Raw genomic sequence first — 20,125 nt, 5'->3', positions numbered from 1 at the left:
GATGGTGTTGCAGCGAAGGAAAAAAATGGTAATCTGATGGTGCCATATCTGGAGAATATGGTGGGTAGGGGGGAACTTCCCAACCCAACTCCATAATCTTGTATTGTGTCAAACTTGCCACATGTGGACGTGCATTGTTGAGGAAAAATAGAACACCTTTCTGATTGATGAGTGAAGGGTGTTTCTGATGAAGGGCTTGATTTAAACATTCCAGTTGCTGACTATAGATCTCTGCACTGACAGTTCACAATAGATTGAGGAAATCGAAATGAATTACTCCTTTGATGTTTCACCAAATGCAAAGCATCACTTTCTGCGGATGGAGTCCAGGTTTTGGGGTCGGAAGTGATTTTTGTCTAGGACTGAGCCATTGTTTTTAGCATTTAATATTTGCATAGAGAATCCCTTTTTCATTACCGGTGACAATTCTGGTTTGTTTAACTATTATACATGATGTATGTTTTGGGGGGATGTTAATGAAAGTGTACCAAAGCACAACATTAATTTCTTGACCACCTAATAGGTGGTGCAATACTACTGGTGGAGAGTAGTCACATGATATTTACGTATTCAGAAATGGTACAAAACTAATGGGGTATAAAGATTGATGTGTACTGATTACTAAAAATTCTTTTAGCAATGCTTAGAAGGCAGACAACAATTTAGATAGCTTTTGTGTAAGAGGAGGTAAGTACCGAATGTAAATACATTTTCAGTGTAAGAAAATGTTAACTTTTGAAAAATTTAAATTTTATCAAACCTACAGAGAATACATACTTCTGTATCATTAGTTAACAGGATTGTACTGAAAGAAATTGACCTATAATAAATTATGGGTTAATTTAAACTGACTACCAGGAGCATAGACCAAAAGGCTGACTGTGTACTTTATATACATACTGGGCTATTGCTTTCAAATAGTTTTTATTAGATAATGTATGAAATTGTCATGTTTTAAATAAGTCTTTTTAACCTAGGAATGCTGAAGTAAGTTACAAACTACAAAGGAATATTTTCAACAATATTAATACTTTTTTCTTGTATATGACAGTCAGTCTTTCATTCAATCATCCTAGACCCATTTGGAAAACATTAGATTGCTTGGCCACCAATTCCAGCCATATTACTTAGATATCCATGTTATTAACAGTTTTTCTTTGTAAACTCACCTTACATTGGCACTTGGTTTATTGTTACTAAATTACTTATTTTATAAAATTGTTTACTTCACCTGAGAAACACCTGATATATAAAGGAATTTGTTTTTTTTTCCCAGTCTGCACAAGTTTGTGAGAAGTGTCATTGCATAATGTAGATGTATTACAGCAAGTGTACTTTGTCTATTTTAAGTAAAAGTTAATTAGAATTACACATCCAAGACAGTGAGTGATAATTGTTAAATATTGCATAAAACTTATGTAGTTATTTATTATCCTAATCGAACTTCTTTACCCACCACTAGGTGGCATGTCAGGTCTCCAGAATATGATGAAACAACTTCAGGGTGCTGCCTCTGGTAATCTCAGCCATCTGACAGGTAACAAGTGATTAAAATGGCTGGGCATTGTGTAAAGAAACTTAAACATTCACACCATCTGACTGCTGGTCATCTGTAGTATGAAGTATGTTGAAACAACTTTGTCATTCGTAAAACCTCGATTTTTTTTTTTCTGATAACTTATTAGACAGCTCATTCTATGTAGTTTCTCTTTCTTATTTCAGAACCTTGATGATCACACTTACTCCAAAAATGTGTGATTTGTTTTTTCTTATTCTGAGGAAGACTAGTAGCCTAGGAAGAAAGGTTGCTGTATTTTTTTTCTTTCAATTCCATTTGAAAATTTCAAAGACCCTCATAAATTGACATTTTCTCTGATTTAAGTTTTTAGTTGTTTAGGCATACATTGATCTAAGGATAAATACACTTGTTGTATTTGTAAGACCATTTGTCACATTTGCCACATTAAACTTCACTATTTTTAAGACTTTACCTTGATATATATATATATTTGATATATGTATAATAGTGGTATTTATTTCATACAACATTCAAATTTGATAAATTACATAAAGTAAAAGTAATTGGATGGACTTCTATACTTACAAATAAATGTCTGAAAGATTGACATGTAAGTTTTTCAATAATGTGAATAAGAAACAAAAAATGTTGGTGTTGTAAAATGGTGTAGCAGACTAGACCCTGCTCAAGCATATATTTAAACTAGTATTTTATGTACAGATAAATTTTCTTGGCTCCTTTTTTTTCCCTAGCTTGGCATGAACACTTTATATATCCTTCCCAGCATGACTTTACCATAGCTTGACATCAACACCTATATTCCTCCTAGCAAAACTTTACCCTAGCATGACATCAACACCTTCTATATCCTTCCCAGCTTGACATCAACACCTATATTCTTCCCAGCATAATTTTGGCACATTATATATATCCAAGCATGATCTCAACATCTACATTTCTTCTGTCATCATCATTGCATCTTCTATAAATCCTTCCCAATATGAACTCAGTGCCTTCTGTATCATTTCCAATCTGGTATTAATGTTTTCTTTACCTCTCTTTGCAGGCTATCTAATTGATTTAAAATAAATTTGTTTTTTAAAGTAGAGTTACTTATAATATTTGAAAGTTTTTTTTTCAAATGAAAGACATTAAAAATACATGTACAATATATGTATAATCTAAATGTCAGTTCTGTAGAAATAACATTTTTTACATTCTAGTGTAGTCAGTAGAAGCTGAATCTTTTGTAATGTTCTCATGTTCTGTAGTAGTAACTGCACAGATCATTTGAAATAAGTCTACAGGTCAGACTTTGATGGGTTTACTTTTACTGTACAATGTTCCAGGATCACAGACTTTTTTCGTTTGAATGAGGGTGCCTTCTCTCTCTTTGGTTACAAGTTTTTGAGATAAGTACTTAATTAATAAAAAGAAGGTTCTGTGTTGTTCTTTAATGAATTGTACCTAAAATATTTAAGTTTAAAAACATCCTATTGGCTTGTATAGTTTTTCTTTCATATTGAAGTTAGTATGAAACAGGAAAAATAGCTTGACATTTGTACAAAGAAGTGAATACAAGATGAATCAATATGGAAGTTTTTATATCAAATTTTATTTTATCAAACATTGTGTACATTTTGGAAAAATAAAGAATCTAAAGAACATATACTTTTTTCATTTTCTAAAAAAAAAAGGTTTTCATAAATATAACATTACATTTCATAGAGGAATAGGCATGAAAGAGTGTGTATATATATATATCTTTACCACTTTCATAACTTACAACAGTCTTCCATAAGAAGACTTGTTAATTGATTTGGTTAAGAACCTGTTCAGAGATTAATAACTTTACATTGTATTTGTTCGTGAAAACAAAGTATAGACTTCTTCTCCAAACTGTAGCATTTTAACAGAACACAGGTGCTTTTTATTTTTGCAGGTCAGTAGTTACAATTAACCTCATATCATGTGGTTTTAATGTTGAGGTCGAATCCTTTACTTATATTCATATATTGTTTAATAGTTCTTTGTTGTTATACAACATTCATGAATGAATTAATGTAAAATTCTTATGTGACCACGAACATATATCAATACACACTGTAGTTTGTTGTACGGCCAAAACAACCTGCAGGAAACACTGTGTTATTAACAGGAGTGATAATTTAATGATTTTCCACTTTCTGTAGCTCAAACTGTGGTAATCCAAACTGTCATATATTTTCAGTGGATGTGCTCTACTGGACCCTTAATTCACATACCAAATTTCAAGGCAATCCATTAAGAATTGCATGAAATATAAAATCTCCAATTTTGATTGAATTTCATTTGTTTTACCCACCATCATGCCCCAAGTTGAACAAAAACCATGGCCTGGCTAACTAAAGAATGACTATTTGCTGTAAAATTCTTATCAATACTACAAGTGTAGCTACCAGTTTGTATTTTATTCCTTTACGTTGCAAGCTCAATCCTTTTTTGGCTGCACCTTTTTTTCACACCTAAGGTGTTTTTGATTAGATTTATTTATACATGTATATATCACCATTATACCTTGCCACATAAACTAATAGTTTAAAACACATTGCCTGTGGCTCCCAATAAAATTATTTTTGTATCCTAAATGTCTCGACAGCTGTAGTAATGTGCTGCCATCTACAAGCCATCAAACTCAACAGGTGTTTCTTTTTAGTTATCACAAAATCAATAATTACTGGTATATCTCAGCCAAAATTCATATTCATGCCATTAATATGGTATATATCAAAATATGTTCAGGGGACACAACTTCCTTACTGCATGTGGAGAATCTATACATATGCTACGTGTGTATGGGGGTATCTAGTGAAGAGCTCTCTCCTCTAGACAAGATCAGGTGAGTGATTCTTCTGAAACATCAGACTTTTTTTGCCTCAGAAAATTCATAAAGCAAGGGTAACAATGTCCTTTCAGTCAGTGATTTTTCAACCACAAGCAAGGCCTAGCTAACGATAATTAAACAGATATTGTTCAGCGAAACAATGCTCAATAGCACAGAAAAAAAGTTGCCAAAGATTTTTGCTCCATTAATCTTGCAATCAACAACCCATTTTAACTTCTGATAAGCGATGTTAATCCCAGGCATGTTGATTGAGTGGCCATTTTCAGCAGTTCAGCTAACTGTCAGAGCTGTCTCTCGTCTCTAACTGCAGCATTTGTAAGTGAAATGATATAGTATTCTCATGACTTTTGATCCTTAACTTCTGATCAAGTCAGTACATGAGAGTTTTGTATATAACATAAATATGCATCTTATCGATGTGTTCCAGGTCCTTTTGTGCACCCCACATCTGCTGTAACTCATCAGTGGAACCAATCTGTTGAAGCATGAGGTATGACTTGTCCAGCCAGAACCAAGCTACTTTTGTGCTACTGGCTCACACCAAGTCTCCACACTGGTACATCTGTTCCTTCACCATCTATCCTATGACATATGGTGGCCTTTCCTAGCTGTTTACCTAATGCAAATATTAACCATTCTGCATGTTCTTGTGGATAATGTGGAGTATCCGCTCCGGGGGAAAACCATACATCATGTCGACAGGGAGTATTATTTCCCACTCAAACATAAGAATGTTTGGCAATATAAACCTATAGACCTCTGCTCAGTTGCTCTGTATGCCATCATGATATATACAGTAAGTGTTCATCCCAGTCTGGCCAAGATTAACAAATTTGACAAGCATGTGCTTGATAGTCTGTTTTACATATTTTGCTAAACCATCAAATTGGGTGTGATTAGGTGAATTGCACATTTTCACCACAACTCAGTTAACAGTTGACTAGTCATATCAGTTCCCTATTCATGTGAATCTTTTCTGGTGTTCCAAACCATGCTATTCAAACCAACACATCAGCCATGGACTGTGATGAAGTATTGACTAATGAATAAGTGTCAACTCACTTCATAAGATAGTCAGTGGCAATATCCAGGACTATCCTCTATAGAGGGGATCCATTGAATGTTAGCACAAGTGCAGGTGCCCTTCAATGTTTGTGTTACACAAAGTTTGGAGAATCTCTTCCTTCGTAGCATTGGGCACCACTAGATGCAGCACAGTCTGGGAATGATAGCTTGATGGTTGATAACAATAACACATTTTCATGCACTCATATCTGACTATAAAATTGCAACAGATTATATGATTCTGTGCTATGTTCCCCAGTATGTGCTGGCCATACTTTACCTTGCTCCACAGCAAGATTGCTATAGTTAGATCTGGGATTTTCTGTTGTATGGCTCGACATTACTATGACAGAAATGATTACCACTTCCACAAGGTGTGCAGGGTTAGGATGTTTCATGAATGAACAGGATTTCATAGTATGGTGAGGCAATCCTCTCTAGTTTCTGTTTTGTAAATTATCTAAGTTTTAATTTTTATATTATTCTTCTAGATACTTCATTGTAACATTGTGGTATTCCCAGATTCACTGATTACTTGAAAGTAATCAGGTAGGAGCTGCAGAAGTACTGGAGGTTTGCCAGAAAGTGTTTTATGGAGAAAAATCTGAATTCTCTTAACTTTGACTAAGTCTAAATGGAGAGAAAGAGACTGAGCAAAAAGGGGGTAGGAAACATGAAGTATGCCTGCATACTGCAACATAAAGACTAATATTACAAGGTAAAAACTCAGAGAAAAAATAAAAAAATCCTGTCAATGAACAAGTGTATGTCTAGGTTTCCAAAATTTGAATTTATCATCCTCAAAATTTGGGTGTACAACATTATCTATGCAGAACTGAAAGAGGTTCTTTGGTTAACTTGTAAATACATTAACAATTTTGAGACAAATCAAATTACCTCAAGATTTTAAGAACCTAATAGTAATTGAAAGTTATCCAATCTACTGAAATTATGAAAAATCTTTTGAACCTATGGTAATTAAGACTAAAAGCATCCTTTTGTACTCATAAATTTACATGAGAAATATAAAAACTTGTATAGTTTTGCAGAATGACTGAGACAAGGAGTTAGTATTACTAATGGTATGATTATTCTTCTCGTCAGGTGTTATATCAGACATTTTTGTACAAGAATGTTTGATATAACACCTGATGACGAGAATAGTCCAAATAATTATACCATTAACAATATAAAACCTTATTCAAACTGTTCATGTTTATAAACCAATCTCGCATAATGTCCCAAATATCTATATATCCACACAAAAAAAAGGCTCCTACCCGTAAACAACAAAACCTTTACTTATATGTATATATATATTTCCATATATTTAAATCATTATATCTATTGTATGTGGGAACAACATATATTTTCTACATTTTATTTTAATATAGGAAGTATTCAAAATTAATCAATTATAATGAGTATGTAGACTTTTCACACAACATGTGTCAAGAAAGTTGTGAAGTTTTCATTCTAGCGGCATGGATATATGACTATAATGGTGCATATTGTGCAAGGATATCAGCAGTAGTTAATAGTAGGTCAGGTGATACCTCGAGTTTACAACCTCCCTTAAGTTTGAATGCTACATTTGTAGCTGTAGTTGCTCTGCGTGAGTCTAATGTTAGGTTTAGATAGTTTGATATATAATCTCGACTGATATTTTTGAGAGAAAATATCTTACAATCCAGTAAACCTGCATCCTAAAGAAGTATAAGCAGTGTATTTGTGTTATGAAATAAACATTGTTCATTGTATCCAGATTCTTTTGTTTCATTCTCATGAACTCAGTCAGTTTTGGAGAAATACAGAAAAACACTGTAATAAATATCTTGTTGAATCTCCTGTCATTCAACAGACTTATCCTATTGCTCTAAAAAAAAAATCAGTTCCACTTGAAAATGCCACATCTCTAATGGTAGGCCAGGTGATACATTGATATTACAGCCTCCCTTATGTTTGAATGGAAGTAATCAATCACGTGGATAGTTCTAGTAGCTCTGGGTAATCCTGACATTACTGATTCAACTGAGTAATGTGAAATTTCAGCAGCCTACAGAACATCATCTTGAGGGAATATAGCCAGCCTTATCAACCCACAACTCCAGTAAAGGCGACTGCCTATTGTTCTGGGGTGATGTACATGTGATGTTGCTTTGCGTTATCTAAATACCTATTGTTGCATTTTGTATTACTCATCGTGTCCAGGTCATTCATTTCTTGCCCCTCGACGTGGATTCCTGTACGTGGTGAGGGGACCTCCCAAGGAAGGGTCTGTATTTTCAGTTACTTCCTCTGGGATCTAAACATCCACCCATGTGTTTGCCGTGCGTGGCGACCCGTGAAGGAGAGGTACTGGTGGTTGAGTGGTATCTGGGGCACTGCAACACACCACTTTAACCTTGAATTCCTGTAGACGGGTGGCCTTGGGGTGCCCACCCCAGGGTCACTCGGCTGGTCCACTCGGGCTAGGTCAACTGAGTACCAGTGTTGGGCGTTCTCAACGGGTGTTGTGGACATTATGTCTGATGCTGGTGTTTGGATATAGTGCTCACGAAACCCTGGCGTTGCTGCAGTGTCCTTGTTTGACATTTTAGTGCGTCCCCTCGTAGGACTTCATGGCAGGTGGGATCAGTGAGCACTGAATCTTTTTCTTTTATTATGGATCCCCCCCCAACCCAAATAAAAAATGTAAAAACTCTGTTAGTTGGTAAACGACCATGCTTAGAAGACTCTGAACAGCAGTCTCCACCACAAGGTGGACCTGTACCTCATTTCCTAATCTTACATTTACTATCTGATAAATCTTTAGGGCAAATGTTTCCCTTTTTTATACAGAAGGGATTAGAGGGGCTTGCTGGCTCTCCAAAGTCAGTTAAGAAGCTTCGTTCTGGAGACATCTTGGTTGAAACATCCACAGGAAAGCACAGTGAACTCCTCTTGATTCCAAAGGTCATTGAGGATATACCCATTGAGGTTACTCCCCACGCTTCTTTGAATTCCTCACGGGAAATTATTTTTCGAGAGAGTCTTAAAGTCTATCCCCGAGTCGGAGATCCTTGCTGGTTTCTCCAGCCAAGGAGTTTCAGGAGTTTGTCGAAGATGGTATTCTGGTGTCGACCTCTGTTCTGATTTTGACGTTTTCATCACCACGTCCATCTGCCACTGTTAAGGCAGGTTATTTGAATTGTAAGGTGCGTCCCTATATTCCCAACCCACTCTGCAAATTGCGGGTTGAGCGCCCTAACCACCTGGCCATATCATTCCGAGAAATGTGCTATATTGGCAATTACAAGTATCTTAATTCATTACAATCACTTGCCCTCCAGTGGCACAGCGATACGTCTGCGAATGTACATTGCTAGAAACCGGGTTTCGATACCCGTGGTAGGCAGAGCGCAGCTAGCCCATCGAGTAGTTTTGTGCTTTACTACAAACAAACAAACAAAAATTACAACCACTCCAAAACTAAGCTATTTTACATTAAGTTTTCAGCTGCATTACAATCTCTACTCATTGTCATTAAAATTACTTTAGCCTAGCCTTATTGTGCTATCAAAGTTACGGCATTTTTTGTTGGTTTTTTCAAGAGCTCCTGTTTAACTGTGTCATTTTGTCTTCTAATTAAGTAACGATGGCAGCAAAGTCATTATTTTAATTGTCATCGTCTGCCTCAGTTGAGCGAGAACATTCCGAGTAAACAGTAATAATCTATTTTGTATCTTTGGTGAAGAAACATTTATAGAAGGTAAAATATATATGTATACATAAAAGTTGGTGATGTATTGTAATATGCCGGTATATTATGTTTTCTACCTGCTTTTATTAATATAAGAATTTATTTTTTTAAATTCATTTGTTTCTATGCAGCTTTGACATAAATACAAGTTGTTTTATTCTAGTTACCTTTGTTTCTTTGCTGTTCTCTAGTATATAATATCTAGTTTGATCGTCGGACATTGTGTAGAATAGGTTATCGACAGTAGTGTTCTTTACTAGTCAGGTAGATGATATCTACAGGTTACAGCCTAGTCACGTGGTTACACTTATCGCCTTTTGGTAAAATCAAGGTTTCCCTTTTTGGTATATTATTGCTATTGGGAATGCTACGTTCATTGTTAGATTTAATAAAATATATTGTGCATTTATATCTAAATGTTACTGTTAAAAAATTTGGAAATGAACATCACATTCCTGATGATACCTGATACACATCAGACTTTTGTTTAATATATTTTAGTTGACTATGGTTATGAAAGGAAATATCACTCTTTTACTTATATTGAAAACTCAAATGAATAACAATGTTATTCATTAACACAATAAACTTATTTAACGCAAATCAAGAATAAACGTTGAGATTTGAATTTATAATTGTGTTAATCATACATCGCCTGAAGATAGTGCGCTCCTATGGGTTGAAAGGTCAAAGTTTAATAGCTTTAAAAAACATTTCCACCATAAAAGCTGTTCACAATAAAAAATTTAATACTCAAAAATCAAAGATTTTATCGTGATTGTGGTAACTAATTCTATGTTGACAAAAATTTGAATCCTATTGTAGCCAGTGTAGCCTGAGGGTGATTTTACGAACTTTATGAAGGAGCATGAAAAAGCAACCCCTGAATGTTAGTCACTACTGAAGTAGATCAGCTGAAAATTGCTACTAGTCACTACAATGTCACACTAAATAAAAAAAGGATAAATGGGGGCTTCAGTCCGAAGACAAAAAGATAGCAGAATACTGCTGAGTAATGAACTGAAAAGTTATTCTGCCACATGATGAGTAAGTCCTGATGAAGCCTGCCTCGGAAATCTACTTCATGGTTCTATAACATGAATGATGACAGATGACCAACTGAAATCTGGAGCCAGCAGTAACAAATTTTATTAACAATTAAATTGTTTTTTTATTAATAAAAATGGTTTCTCACTCACCCCGTATAAAGTTATAGCTAGAGATCTGCAAACAAAGTGAAACGAAAGTGTTTTTGGCATTATTTTTTATGAATGTTATACAGTCAGGACATGAAAGACAAAGTAAACTAGCAAAAACTATGTTAGACATGTTTTTAAGAATATTGTTCCAAATACTATTTTATTCAGAGGCGCAAAATTTGGTGACTTGTTGCTAATTTCGGTAGTGGTACTTGTACCATGGTGATCTAGAACATCAATATAACAATTATAAGTGGACCATGACAGACAGGAAGGAAATAACAATATAGACTATGATATGTTTTTTTCTAAAGCTTAAAAATGAAGGAAAGTTTCAAATATTTAAGTTTGTGTTGCTGAAAATCTTAAAACAACTGCCAAAAATATTGATTTCAACGTTATCAAATGCACCAATTTGATCGTACTTAAGAAAACAACTATAGTTCAATTGTCTTAGACATAAGTATGGTCAGGTGGTTAGGGCACTCTGATGGCAAGCTGAGGGGCACAGGTTCGAATCCCCGTCCCACCAAACATACTCGCCCTTTCAGGCATGGGGCGTTATAATGTGCGGTCAATCCCACTATTTGTTGGTAAAAGAGTAGCCCAAGCGTTGGCGGTGGGTGGTGATGACTAGTTGCCTTCCCTGCTGTCTTTCATTGCTAAATCAGGGACGGCTTGCCCTTGTGTAGCTTTGCGCGAAATTCCAAGCAAACAAACAAATATAGGCCATGGATTTAAGCTCTTTTTTAACCGATATCAGGGTATTGTTTGTTCTCATTTTCATTTCATGATTTTTCTAAAGTAATTTAGAAATTTCTTACGATTATGATTTTTAATTTTTGGTTTTAAAGACACAAGAGATGAATAATGCAATACCGAGTTTATTAGTTTAAATTAAATTAAAATCCAAACTTTTTTCGAACTTTGAAATAAAGACATGATGAAATTATCATTGGAGTCTTCGTGTCACTTATACGTACGTGGACTAAACGGCATGGTTCTATACCCCTAGAATTCAGGTATAGTTATCTCTAATTTTGAACTGCTGACCAGATGGAAGTCTACCAGCAAGCATCAAAAACCACCAAAAAGTCGTTGTCAGTTGTCAGGCTAGCTAATAATATGTCATCAATTGAAATAGTCGTTGAAAGCGATATCGTCTTTTAATGTGCATATATTTTGGGTATAGGTTCGAACGAATTAAAAGTTTATGGATAGAAACGATAATATTCGTTTCCAGAAGCCACGTTAGCAATACTGTTAAAATAAACAAGGGATTAACATTTAGTCTAAAACAAATAGGAAGGTATCTGTGATATTAGTAAAAGTTTTTTTTTGTCTGATTTGTTTGTTTGAAGTTAAGCACAATGCTACACAATGGGCCATCTGTACACTGCCCACCACGAGTATCGAAACCCGGTTTCTAGCGATGTAAGTCCGCAGACATTCCGCTGTATCACTTGGGGGCTTTTGTAAAAGTATTGCAGTTATCTGGTAGATAAGGAGAAGCCAAAACTTATTAGCTGAAAACTGAGGACTTGGATAAACAGACTTCTTGACCATAGGCTTAGATACCGGTGAGAAAAAGAAGTCAAATCAGACACATCATGGCCGAAGCTCAAGTCCAATCCCGAATTTCTTTTTCGAATGTGGAACACCAACCTACTGTAAGAGGATCTGCCCTATGTCCTGGTTTTCTTTACTTGGCTCACCTTTCTCTGGTTCTATATTCCTGCAACATCTCTAAACCCCTACCGTAGAATTTCTGTTCTAAATTAATGGAGACCAAGAACTTGAAACCAAACAAAAGTTTGTTTGTTTGTTTTTTGAATTTCGCGCAAAGCTACACGAGGGCTATCTGCGCTACCAAACAAAGGTAAATCCATTTAGTTACAAGGACCTGAGCCAAGCGTGACTGATAGTTTGAGCTCAATTCAGGGAAGTCTCTGTTGAAATCAGCTTAAAAGCTGTTTTTTTAACCCACAATAAGATCATTTAAAAGGTTTTTCTCAACTTAAAAATAGTTTGCCAGAAGACTGTAAAGGAAACACAAGATATTTGTGAGGAAAAATTGTCTAATTTTGTTCTGGATACAACCTGCTAGCAACGCTAAGACCTCTCATAGTGTGACTATAGATTGAGTAAAATCATATTTCATATTTACCTTTGGTTGCAGGATCAAGTCTTACCAGATAACACAGTTCTCAAAAAGACTCTTACCACTGTTCTGTTTCCACATGTAAAGAAAGTTCAGAAATACCAAAGGGGAAAATGAACCTTGACGGTGTGAAACCGCCATAAAGTCATCTTGTTTCAAAGCTGCAACTTGCATGTTACAGTGTGAAACTACCAAAAGTCACTTTGTTCTAAAGCTGTCACCTACATGTTTTATGCAGGTTCAACACAAGCGTTAACGTGTGTAAGTGCGATTTTTGTTTCAAATTTTGATGAACAAAAAATGCTCACTTTCCTGCACTAAAAGGAAAAGAAACACATGATGTATTTGTTTATAGAATCTTCTCACGAAGCTACATATCGGATACTTACGTATAATTGCTTTTAAATATGAACTAATTTAACTGAGTAAGGAGCTAACTTTTCAGTGATAGCGTGGGAGAGAGTTATTTGAAACATTTTGAAAATGTTGGTGAACAAAACATTTTCATCTTTATAAGCTAAAAGGAAAAGAAACACCTGATATATTTTACACGCCAAGCTTTCTCCGTTTGTGATATTCCCATATATAACTCGAGGTTCGACAGAAAATGTTATGTAGGAGTAAATCCGAATTTTCTGTCTCTGACTGAGCTTGAGGCAAAGAAGAAACTGAACACAATGTAAAAACAGCTGCAAAAGAATCTTTATTAAAGTCAAACACAATGAAAAAAAACTGGTGCACAACGCTTTCAACTTGGTATTTTGAGAAAGCTCTCTGACCTCTCACTATCTGACTGTCCCAGACTGAGAGAGCACAGCATTATATACAAACTTCTTCAGTACCATTTCTATCACTTTCTACAGGCACCACTCACGTTACTGTTGGTCGTTCCAATGGAAAAAACAGGGAGGTTATATCTTAAACATATCACGTGACCCACTTGTGGAAGAGATCACTGTCCACTTTCACTTAGCCTTCTACTATGCAGCAATGTTTCCCACAAGAAATGGCACGTGACACCAAAGAAAAATGACACTGAACAATATGGGACTAGGGTGAAAGTTATAAGTATATATGTTAACTCACTAAACCATTAAGAGGTTAGATAAGCATCAATTATAACAGTTAATATAATTGAAAAAGTTTGAAAATACCCCATACCATCACATCAAACTTTCAGTCTTGAAAATTAAAGAAAAATAAGTTTTTAAGGCAAAAGATAAGGTATTTTTGTACACTGTAAGAAGGAATGAGAGTTTATAAAGCACACACATATACAGTCACTCTTTTACATAAATTATTACTTTTTACATGCATTACAGCTAATTTATTCACCTTTATAATGTACCAGATTTGGAAGCTACTGTTTCTTCCTCTTGTACTTTACCACTATGCTCATGTTAGAATCACACAATTTAAATCAAGTGGTGTTTGTAAACGTTATTAACTGAACTTCCACGAGAAAAAATGTTATTATCCATATATTGGGGTTAATTTAATCTAGTTTTGAAGCTCTATATTACATTCACTGCTCCATTAAATTCTCTAGGAGTGTAGACTTTTCCTGCACAACAGAAAAGCTGCAAAACTACACGTGGCTTATCCATAGCTGTCTGACATCTTTACTCTAGTTCTCAGTATCTGTATTTATATCACCAGCCCTTTTTATGGTAAGCCATCGGGACCACAATGTATTGACTTAACGTTATATCCCTGTAGACAGTAACCCATAGGGTTATAACGTATTAACTCAATGTGTTGTCATTGTTCGACTACGCGTTGGAACAACACGTTATTGCTCTGTTGGATACCATCTACAGGGCCATGGGATCTTGATTCAGCATGTTAGATGAAATTACTACCGTATAAGGTGGTAACCAACAGGGTTATAACGTTTCGACTCAATGCGTTGTTCAAAATAACATATTTATGACATAACACGTTATGGAGACATCATGTGATCGAAAACCATGTAGTCATTTGCTTGTTCGGCAATACGTTTAACCAATACATTATAGCCCCGATGGCTTGCATGGTCGTTGTCACAGTGCACCATACTTTGTCAACTTCGAGGTGGCAGTTTCATGAAGTAAGTGCATAACAGCTTGCGAGCAACACCTAGGCCTAGTACCAATAGTTGTTACTTGGTGCTAGAGTTAAATATAACTGCCCACAAAATAGTCAATCTAAGGTACTGTAGTCGTAGAAATAATTGGAATTAAAAGCAAAAGTTTTTTATTCATTTATTTTTTATTTTTAACAGGCTACGCGACGCTGGAGTTTCTAGAAGGATCATGACTGTTCCTGACAACTCTAGTCTTTTCCAGGCGCCCTCTATTTTAGTATATAAGCCCCGCAAATAAAGTGGAAAATAATTGTAGATTGAAGAGATAGAGACAGATAATTGAGTCAAGTGAGCGGTAGTAACGGTAACATAAAGTATGTGTTTTGTTATCGAGATTGCAAACGTATTGACTGTGAAAATTCTGTGTATTATAAAGTTGTATCGAGAAATAATAAACTAGTTTTAGTTAAGAAAGGACTTGTATCGCTGAAGTTTCTCGGAAAGAATTTCTACGGGAAATTAACAAACGAACGGAGACGTAAAAGTACGATTAGTAACAGTATAAATGTTGAACTAGCCTGACTGAGTTCTAGCCTCGGTATATGAATGAATAAGTTTTCTTTCATTCGAAGGTTGTTTTTATCATTGACACTTGTTAAGATCTTAAAGTAATTTTAATGGATAACTACGTCACACCCACTTAGGGCGTGCTAAAATACACTCGATCTATTTAGCTTTCTTAAATTTGCACGTTCTCTCACGCATTTCGCCGTTGGGCACTTTCAGGTCCGGAATTGTCCAGACTTCAGAAACAGTTTGAAGAGAAATATTTATTTGATGATAACCCAGAAAACCACGAGAAGAACGTGAACAACTTCACAGAAACAGTGAATAAAATGGGAAATTTATTCTTGGACGATTTCCCAGAGTTATTGACACTTGACAGCCGCACCTGTGTGGACAAATCCGTCGTTGATGCGCTGCTTATTCTGGAGGACACAAGCTGTCTACAGTATAAGGACTTCGATAATGATCGATAAGGTTTTATCACAGATACAATCAAGAATAAGAATCTAGCACTCTTCAATAAACTTCAACCCAAAACATCTTCAGCACAATGAAAGAAAATGAAATTGCTCCAAAATAACGTGGCGCTCTTAGATCAGTTGTACATTTCAATGTAGAGTCACGACGGGGATTTGAAGGAGCTCTTTGCCCATCAGATACAGCCTTTCCCGTCAGCCCTCTCAGATTTTTGGAAAACTCTATTTGCCAATTGAAATGCTTAAACAAGGCCGAAGATCTTGAGCCTCTAGAAGACTTCAACGGTAAGATCTTGGACGATGCTGTTATGGTCAACATCCAACCGCAGTGATTACGACTTTTGATGAATATGCAGAAAAATATCTTCATACCTCATTTGATAAAACAACTGGATGACATAACAAGGATAGATGTTGTGTGGGACACTTAAATTCTTGATAGTTTGAAAGAATGTGAATGTTAGAAAAGAAGAAAAGGTGTATGCAGAAAGGTTTCAGGTTAATCAAAGCTTCCAGGAAATTGGATGGAATTCCTAAGGGATTCTAAGAACAAGAGGGAATTGTTTGCTTTTCTTGCTTCGAAACTGGACTTACTTGAGGGACTTCAAGCAAAATCTGTTTATATCACATCCGACCAATCTGTGTTATGTATTGGCTGTGGTATACATTTGTCAAACAGTAACCACGAGGTTCTTCAGTATCAATGCAATATGTACAAATATAGGATCAAAAAGATCAATACCATCAACAGTATTTCATGCCATAACTGAGTTTGGTACTACATCAGCATTCAAAAGTAAGGGCAAGAAATCTGTACGGCAAGCCTATGATGACGTCACTGCAACACTCATATTTCTGGCCACACATCCGTTTGAGATTTTGAGTGAACAGTCATATCACTTTAAAAAGATCCAGAGACTTGTTGTTATTATATATGACTGAACCAGTACCCAATTATCTGTAAACCAAGCACGAAAGGAACTATATTGTTTGACGAAGTTATCCATGGACAGATTGGTGCTTACCCAGAATGCACTACTTCAACACTTACGCTGTGCAGTGTACCAAGCCGAGATATGGAGAACCATCATCCACTCCAACCAAGTGCTTCCATTGCTAATCTACTTCGCTTGGACAAAAGCATCAGGATCATGGACACCAGTTGTTAGCCAATGAATACACCAATTAGACCTGTTGGGATATAATGATATTATCTATTTCTATAATAGCCTTATGATATGAGCATGTCACTTTTTGTCTCAATAGAATTGTGTCTTCAATAAATGAATCGTTTATCCAAATGTTCGCTAATAGTTATGTATCCTGAATGGAGTGAAAGAGTACGGTAGCCCAAGTATACACATATATTTTGTCATCTGTATGGCATACAAAATCATATTAGTGATCTACTTGGTTACAGTCCGTTTAAAAGTTTGGGCTTCTGTATTGTTCTATGGTTTCGATGTATGATATCAACCAATCACATCAATATTGGGCGAGGTTTGTAATTTCTAAGTGGTCTTGTTATCACTGACATATTTGATAAACATACATAGTAATGCAGACGAATGATCTTCTGTTTAAACGTATTCACTCGTTAAATCTAAATAATTTGAGTTTTTTTTTTCAACACATGTATACCACTTTTTAAAGGAAAATAAACGTTGACCATGTTGAGTGGCGGCCATTTTGGATTTGGTGAATTATACGGAAATGTGATATATCTCACGATGGCTCCTGTTCTAAATTTATCAGTGTTACTAAAAGAAGCTTCATGCAGTATTTGATGTTTTCATCCGCTCTGTAATGATAACCCTAAAAATTGACACTAAGCAATTTGACTATTATCACTAACAGGTATTACTAAGAGTTGCACAAAACGTTCAGGCAAAAAAAGCACCTTAAACAGTAAAGATTCAATTCAAACAACACTTTTAAACCTTTCCTGTTGGCTGTTAAAGCTGTACACATATCCATACACGAAGATATGTTTAAACCGATGATTTAGATGTACATATTGTATTTGAAAAGGCTGCTTTTCCACTGGTAAAATTTTATACGTGCTTAATGGGGGTGTCTTAGTCTAGGTATATATTTGGCCACTGCTATGCATTATGTATATACACAGAAACTATAAATGCTAACTATATTCTCAAACAAATATCTATAACATCTCGAACTAATGCGATCAAACAGTCAATAGCTACAGTAAATCATCATGAACCATATCAGCTAGTTATTAACTATGTTTATTATAATTACAATGTATAAAGTTAGCTACCACATCAAGTAACACCTTTGAAAATTAAGGATAGAGCATATTTTCGCGTAATTTAATAAGTTAGGCGTATGTCTCACAATTCATATTAAAACATTGAAAAAGTAGCGTACAATACTATTTTCTGATATATATTTCTTCAGAAGAAACAGTCCAGTTATTGTGCTGGTTTTGATATAGTCCTTACATACTAACATTCCTTTAGAAGAAACGATACAGTTATTGTGCCAGTTATGATACTGAGTTATTGTATACTGACATTCCTTTAGAAGAAACAGTCCAGTTATTGTGCTGGTTTTGATAATGAGTTATTGTATACTGACATTCTTTGGAAGAATCTATCCATTTAATTGCAGATTTAATTTCAATGAGAATTCAAATGAATTTATGTATTTCAAAATGTCCAAGTTATATAATTATTTTGTATATAAGGACTATATCAAAACCAGCACAATAACTGGACTGTTTCTTCTAAAGGAATGACAGTATACAATAACTCATTATCAAAACCAGCACAGTAACTGTATCGTTTCTTCTAAAGGAATGTTAGTATGTAAGGACTATATCAAAACCAGAAAAATAACTAGACTGTTTCTTCTAAAGGCTATCTGTTTGTTTGTTTTTGAATTTCGCGCAAAGCTACACGAGGGCAATCTGCGCTAGCCGTCCTTAATTTAGCAGTGTAAGACTAGAGGGAAGGCAGCTAGTCATCACCACCCACCGCCAACTCTTGGGCTACTCTTTTACCAACGAATAGTGGGATTGACCGTCACATTATAACGCCCCCACGGCTGATAGGCCGAGCATGTTTGGTGTGACGGGGATTCGAACCCGCGACCCTCTGATTGCGAGTCGAGCGCCCTAACCACCTGGCCATGCCGGGCCTATTCTTCTTGTATCTAACGGAATGTCAGTATACAATAATTCAGTATCAAAACTAGCACAATAACTGTATCGTTTCTTATAAAAGAATGTCAGTATACAATAATTCAGTATCAAAACTAGCACAATAACTGTATCGTTTCTTCTAAAAGAATGTCAGTATACAATAACTTCAGTATCAAAACTAGCACAATAACTGTATCGTTTCTTCTAAAAGAATGTCACTATACAATAACTCAGTATCAAAACTAGCACAATAACTGTATCATTTCTTCTAAAAGAATGTCAGTATACAATAACTTCAGTATCAAAACTAGCACAATAACTGTATCGTTTCTTCTAAAGGAATGTCAGTATACAATAACTCAGTATCATAACTGGCACAATAACTGTATCGTTTCTTCTAAAAGAATGTCAGTATATAAGGACTAAGTATAAAAACAAGCACATATACACTACTCCCAAACTTGACATTTTGTATTTCATTAGAAAATTCAAAACTTCCTTTCAATTACTGTAATATACTCTTCAGGGAACCAACCAAAAATCCTGACAAATGATTATAGGTTCCAGTATTTAAAACAACAGGTCTTACTTGACACACTTCTTTATGTATTTTAGAAATACCATAGAAAATTCGCAGATGATTTCCAACCGGTCTGATTTCAGAATGATTGTGCTTTAGTTAATATATTATTTTTCTTTAATTCAAATAACTATCTTTTTGATTTTATCTCTCTAGTATGAGTAATTCAAGTACATTTCTGAGGCTTTATCAACATCCTACCGCATGAGTCCCGTGATGTGATTTTATCTAAGTTTTTTCATTGGTGTTACTTTATTTATCTTTTAAAGTATAAGAACTTTGGGATTTGCAGGTATCAAGCTTTAAAAAAAATCTGATATTTTGTTTTTGAACTTTAATCATAGTTATCTATTATTTTATTACAGATTTTACACGGAGTGCTACACATTCCATATCAGTGTTATAGTTTAAGTGGAACCAACAACTCAACGAAGGTCAGAGTTGAATTTTTTTTTGCCAATAATCATGTGTTTAAAAACAAAAACGAAAATGTTAATTAAACTATTACTTGCAAATGTCAGTTTCCAAATTGTCAAACTCTGTATAAGCTTTTGTATATACACTTAACAAAGAACTTATTCAAATTTCATGCGAAAGTAACCTATTGTTGCGTCAGCGAGTCACATGCTACTGTGACGCCACGTTTCTAGAACTATCCTGTACCTGGTCGGAATGCTCTAGTATTACTAGATATAGGGTAG

The 20,125-nt window shown here is 35.1% G+C and overlaps 1 protein-coding gene across 1 annotated transcript in view; it reads left to right on the top strand.

The window, feature by feature from the left end:
* Positions 1-15,675, top strand: part of LOC106458592 (signal recognition particle 54 kDa protein-like) — a 35,193-nt gene extending 19,518 nt beyond the window's left edge. Inside the window, exon 8 of the mRNA XM_013918113.2 lies at positions 15,422-15,675. Coding sequence (XP_013773567.2) covers positions 15,422-15,675 — 254 coding nt within the window. The remainder of the gene's footprint in view (positions 1-15,421) is intronic.
* The last annotated feature ends 4,450 nt before the right edge of the window (positions 15,676-20,125 follow it).

The sequence above is a fragment of the Limulus polyphemus genome, unplaced genomic scaffold, assembly GCF_000517525.1.
Source record: "Limulus polyphemus unplaced genomic scaffold, Limulus_polyphemus-2.1.2 Scaffold489, whole genome shotgun sequence".
Taxonomy (NCBI): Eukaryota; Metazoa; Arthropoda; class Merostomata; order Xiphosura; family Limulidae; genus Limulus; species Limulus polyphemus.
This window is presented reverse-complemented; position numbering and strand designations above follow the sequence as displayed.